The 6,420-nt window shown below is 37.0% G+C and overlaps 1 protein-coding gene across 1 annotated transcript in view; it reads right to left on the bottom strand.

Moving 5' to 3' along the window:
- The window catches only part of LOC106467887 (transcription factor Sox-10-like), a 33,673-nt gene that overhangs the window by 4,068 nt on the left and 23,185 nt on the right, over window positions 1–6,420 (bottom strand). Inside the window, exon 2 of the mRNA XM_013928271.2 lies at window positions 5,191–5,379. Coding sequence (XP_013783725.1) covers window positions 5,191–5,379 — 189 coding nt within the window. The remainder of the gene's footprint in view (window positions 1–5,190; window positions 5,380–6,420) is intronic.

The following is a 6,420-nucleotide window of genomic DNA, read 5'->3' as shown; positions in this document are numbered from 1 at the left end:
CCCAAAATGTGTAGTGTAATGCTAAGTTTTGTACCGTTTGAATTTATACACAATGGGCTATCTATGCTCTGCTCTCCACGGGTATCGAAACCCGGTTTTTAGCACTGTAAGTCCGCAGACATACCGCTGTGCCACTGGGGGCGTTTTGCATTGGATTTACTAGAAATATATATACATATGTGTGTGTTATATATATATATATATATATAAATAATGTACATTAAACGAGACCTACTAGGATGACATATCAGTCGTTTGCTTAGGCAACAAAGTCTATATGAAATGACAGGGTATTTTCGTAACCACCCTCTCGAACAAACTAACCAGCTAGCACCCTCTGGTGACTAACCTTTGGGCTGATGGAACATGGCAAAGTTGACTATTACAGATATGAGACGTTTACGTTCGCATCTGGTCTGTTTCATTCGCGGGATGTCGCTTTTGTTTCTGTTTTCTTTATAATCTTATTTTTTAGCCATGACTTTACTGGGTCACACATCCGGCGCCCCCAGCTAGTAAAATCTGTCGGTGGTGATTACATTTTGCGGCAAATGAAAGAAAGGTGTGGTTTATGTTTATAGCAAAAGTGAATACTGCCTCGCCTCAGCCGTTTCTTGTTTAGTGCAGACAGCATGTTTAAAAATCACTAAATTTATGCTTTAGCTTAAATTGGGGTGCGTTATGTCTTCAAGAGTGGTTCGTAATTTACTGGATCATTTTGTCTTCGAACGATTTACCTCGAACATAATATTCTTTTCCGAAATATACAATCATGAGTAAAGTCCCAGAATAATGTCTTCTGAGAAGTAACTTGTAGATACTTAAAGGTCTATAAAACTATAACTTGAAGATACAAGTTTGGAAAGTGGATGTACTTTCTTATAGCAAAGCCACATCGGGCTATCTGATGCGTCCACCGAGGGGGTATCGAATCCTCTATTTTAGCATCGTAATTCCGAAGACTTACCGCTGTCCCACCAGGGGACAAGTTTGAAAAGAAAACGGCGCATTACTATAGTAAAGATCGATCTTTAATTACTAATAAATTAATTATTTGGAAAATTCCAAAATTATCAAGTTTCCTACTCGCGATGAATATGCAGGATTCTGTAGATATGTAAACCAACCTCCAGCAGTAAAATATGATTAAATACTGGTGTGTTTCTAAATTATAAGTTAGCTACGACGAAACGTTTTTAACTCGTCGTTTTAAAGGGCAAATCCTACACGTTTCTCTAAGGATTGTCACCAGTTTGTGTGTTCCACTGTAGTAAAAAATGGTAACAAGAAATGTGTGTTTAGTGTTACAGTAACATTCTAACAGTAGGTAAATACCGTGTAAAGAACTCTAAAGTAAAGTTTAAATCCGCAATAACAGAACAGCACCAAACTTATATGGCTACAAGTTTCGGCACTTCACGTGTCCTCTTCAGTCCATCGTTTGTTGTTGAGAGAAACACGTACATATGGTGTACGTGTACGATACGTGTTTCTCTCAACAACAAACTTTGGACTGAAGAGGACACGTGAAGTGCCGAAACTTGTAGCCATATAAGTTTGGTGCTGTTCTGTTATTGCGGATTTAAACTTTATTTTATACAGTGACATCTTATAGTAGCCAAATACATTATATCCACATTTATGTAAGTTTGTCACGGTTCAACATTACGACTAACTCATCAATGGAGATGTGACCTGTAAGTTTTAACCTTAGAGTTTTTAGGTTATAAGACTCTTTCATCACCCTTAAATAAGATTTTATGATCTTATATTGATTACGTTTAATGTGTTATCATACAAGCTTAATTGGCCCGGCATGACCAGGTAGTTAGGAAGCTCGACTCGCAATCTGCGGGTCGCGGGTTAGAATCTCCGTCCCACCAAACATGCTCGCCTTTTCAGCCGTGGGAGCGTTAAAAATGTGACGGTCAATCCCACTATTCGTTGGCGGTGGGTGGTGATGACTAGCTGCATTCCCTCTAGTCTAATACTGCTAAATTAGGGACGGCTAGCGCAGATAGCCCTCGTGTAGATTTGCGCGAAATTCAAAAACAAAACAAACTTAATTCTCGTTAACATGCCTATCAGATAACGAATCGGCTAACTTATTAAGTAATTGTCATATCTTGGAGTAGTTACATGAGATGTGTTGTTTTCTCTGACTACCTTAACCGGTTCTAACTCCTTCAATAATGGTTACATTTAAATGTGCAGTCCAACCCAATTACACTTGGAAATATTGTTACCAGCGAGTTCTTTGTTGTTGTTGTTTTTGAGTAGTTACATGAGATGTGTTGTTTTCTCTGACTACCTTAACCGGTTCTAACTCCTTCAATAATGGTTACATTTAAATGTACAGTCCAACCCAATTACACTTGGAAATATTGTTACCAGCGAGTTCTTTGTTGTTGTTTGTTGTTTTTTACATAGAATTTGCTTTATTAATTTTAAGTTAACTTTTTAGTTGTGATATACAGAGTTGACTTATTTTTTTCATCAGAATTTATCGAAAAGTATCAATGTACAAATTGTGCTTGAAGTTTGTTTTGTTTTTATTGAGAAGGTAAACGTAAACTAATATGTTGTTTCTAAATACTTTCCATGGTCGCTCTGTCGAGATTGTGTCAATTAGATTAGAACAAATTTGGATAATCTACAGAACGAATGAATACAGCAAATTACTGTTGAGTTCTTTAAATAAAATAACAACAAACGTTGTTGGTGTAAGTGACTATTTTGTGTCTGCGATAATATTAACTATGTTAGTAAAAACAAACAAAAAATTGTACCTTTCTTTCGGAAGAACAACTACGAACTGTTTGAATTACAATATAATGTTTTTTAATATAAAGCATAGAGAAAATTAGTAGGACACTTAGCATGTAGTAATTTGAGTGGTTGAAATGAATATATTGCCTCACTATAGGAGTTGCTAATCTTTCAACTGAGGTGGAAGATATCTCGCTTTATGGTGAGAAAGAAATCAGGTTTTATCCCTACTACGGTTTAAAGTTGTATTTCCACGAGAGTGTAAGAACTGTCAATAGTTTCATCAGAAGGAAAATTTGATACAGATGCAGTAGACTCGACGAAAACAACTTTTAACAACACAAAAGAAAAACTGATATTTTCTCACACAGAAAAAGAAGAAGACCACGCCAAAACGAGGCAGATTTAGTACATGGTGTAACTACGTTTAACACCTTTACATGTATAGGTGTACAGGCCAGATTAAGCTTTCCGGGGGACCAAAAACTAAGATAGAGTAAGAGCTCCCCCCTCCTATATATAAGTCCATAAATATCATTATAGATATCCAAATAGTATTTCCATATTGAGCGTTCCAAGTTAGACAAACAAAAACAGCAAAGCAACAACACTAAATATTTATTCATAAACAAATTCTAAAATAATTTTATATTTGTTTGATTCTTTGGACTATCTGCTCTGTCTCCCGCAGAGAATCGAACCCTTGATTGAGGCTTTGTAAGTCTGTAAACCTACCGCCAACCCACAGGAGGACACGACGTCATTTTTATTCTGTCTGTTTATGGATAGTAAACTCGAAACTGGTTTATTAATGAAAGGATTAATAAACGGAAATTACGAATGATATACAACAGTCATAGTCATTGACTACTAGAAAAGTTTCTGGTGATTCTTTTGAGGGGGGGGGGTACTTTTTGGGGAGGAGGGGTCCAAGCTATAGCGGGGGTGCTTTTGGGGGGAGTAGGGCCCAAGCTATAGCGGGGGGTACGTTTTGGGGAGGAGAGGCCCAAGCTATAGCGGGGCTACTTTTTTGGGGGAGTAGTGGGGCCCAAGCTGTAGCGAGGGGTACTTTGGAGGGAGAGGCCCCCAAGCTATAGATTGTTAGATTGTTCATTAATTGTGCATTATTCTCGGTTCGGTTTCGCGACACGGAAAAAATCTTTGCGTCTTTATCTGTCTGTCTTTCTTCTATCTAATACGTCTAGCTCGACAACTTCCAATTGGCTGAGTGTAAAATGTTTTCTGAATAAAAGCCATAAGTAAGTTACTGGTCTGTATAATGAAAGCATTACTGATATAAATAGATGCAATTTTCTCAACAATGCCAAGCCATAAAAACTTGACAGTATCTTACAAGATCTTTCCTTTGTCACTTATGTCATTCTAGAGTGACCATTTGTCGCTTTTAGCGTCCTGATACTCTTACAAGATCTTTCCTTTGTCACTTATGTCATTCTAAAGTGACCATTTGTCGCTTTTAGCGTCCTGATACCGAACTTGAGGAAAGTTGAGTATCCCTCGTCAATCATATCCCTAAGTTCCTCGGTGGGACAGCGAAAGATTTATGGACTAACGACGCTAAAATCCGAGGTTCGATTCCCCGCGGTGGACACAGCAGATAGCCTAATGCGGCTTTGTTCTAATACAAACAAACAGTCTTACCCCAAAATGTTAAAACTCTGACTGATTTACATTACGGTGTGTTGTTGTACTCTGGCTGATTTACATTACGATGTGTTGTTGTACTCTGACTGATTTACATTACGATGTGTTGTTGTTTCATTAGAATTTGAGTTGACGTATTTGTTTCCACTTAGATATGTTAAATAAAAAGATAATATTACATTTTACACGGTTCACTACATCATATTATCAGTCTTACTTCCAGTACCAGGTTCTGTTTCAAAGTCAAACCATGAACGTTTTTCTTTTGTTTGTTTATTTCCGAGGAAAACCACAACAGGATACCTACTGTGTTTATCGCGGGGAATTGAATCCCGATTTCTTACTTACTAAATCCGTAAACTTACCGTGAGATCCATGGACGGAATGTTCATCTTTACATAATATCAAGTTCCCGAGAAAAAAAAATTACGTCTCGAATACGCAAAAAAAAAATAAAAAAAAATGAACAGGTGGTTAGGGCGTTTGACTCGCATTCTGAGGGTCGCGGGCTCGAATCCCCGTCCCACCAAACATGCTCGCGCTTTCAGCTGTAGGGGCGTTATAATGTTACAATAAATCCCATTATTCGTTTGTAAAAGAGTAGCACAAGAGTTGGCGGCGGGTGGTGATGACTAACTGCCTTCCCTCTAGTCTTTCATTGCTAAATTAGGGACGGCTAGTGCAGATAGTTCTCGTGTAGCTGTGCGCGAAATTCCTAACAAACCCAAACCAAACAACGCAAAAAAAATGCCTCACCTGAACATAACTGTGGCACCCTGGACTCCCGCCACAGGCTCCACCACCCCAGTGTTGTTAACATGTATGCCCTTCATCGGTTTCCGCCGTCTGGGTTGATATTTGTAGTCTGGATGTTCTTTCTTGTGAATGACTCTCAGTCTTTCGGCTTCCTCGACGAAGGGCCGTTTTTCTTCGTCGCTAAGCAATCTTTCAAGAAAAATTTACATAAAAAAAAATTAAATAAAATTCTAGACAAACAAGGAGAAATTCAAATCACGTAAATAATACGAGTCCAAACACTCACTAAGTCAGAAAAAATATACTGAACTGAAGTAAAAGATGTCATCTTTTATTGTTACTTGAGCTACGAATCACCCCCATCCCCCCATTGGCACAGCGGTATATATCTGCGGACTTGCAACGCTAGAATCCGGGTTTCGATACCCGTGGTGGGCAGAGCACAGATAGCCCATGGTGTTGCTTTGTTCTTAACGTCAAACAAACAGATCTTGAGTTATTAAACCCGATTTAGAAAATAAAACTGATATACGTGTATATAACTTAGTAAACATAATTAATTAAAAATTGGTCAAAGCAAAACGTTTTAAGTGAAAGGAGTGAATACTTTCATTAAGAGTAGACTGGTATTTCTTGATCAAAAGAGTTAATTTTTAATTAATGAATATGTTTTCACTTGACAACAAAATAAGCTTCATCACAAAATTTCCTTAAATAGATAATAAAAACAACTCCTTACAAACGATATTGTAATTTGTACAATAAGGTTTGTCAAACCACGACATCTATAGTTTGAATAAGCATGAGAAAAATTATATGATTTTAGGTCTTACATATTTAGATCGAGAAAACATAAAGTTTCATACATCTAAAGCATATGGATTCTGGTTATATAGAGCAACAAAATTTATTGTGAACATTTAGATTCTGGACATATAAAACGGGTAAAATATTTAGATTCTGGACACAGTACAACATTTCGATACTAGACATATAGAACAAATCAAACATTTAGATTCTAGACATATAAAACAAATCAAACATTTAGATTCTAGACATATAGAACAAATCAAACATTTAGATTCTAGACATAGAGAACAAATCAAACACTTAGATTCTGGACAACTGGAACTATAAACACATTAAGATTCTAGACAACTGGAACTATAAACACATTAAGATTCTAGACAACTGGAACTATAAACACATTAAGATTCTAGACACATAAAA

The sequence above is a fragment of the Limulus polyphemus genome, unplaced genomic scaffold (assembly GCF_000517525.1).
Source record: "Limulus polyphemus unplaced genomic scaffold, Limulus_polyphemus-2.1.2 Scaffold2780, whole genome shotgun sequence".
Taxonomy (NCBI): domain Eukaryota; kingdom Metazoa; phylum Arthropoda; class Merostomata; order Xiphosura; family Limulidae; genus Limulus; species Limulus polyphemus.
Note: the sequence above shows the minus strand (reverse complement) of the source record. Positions and strands in the feature narration are given on the sequence as shown.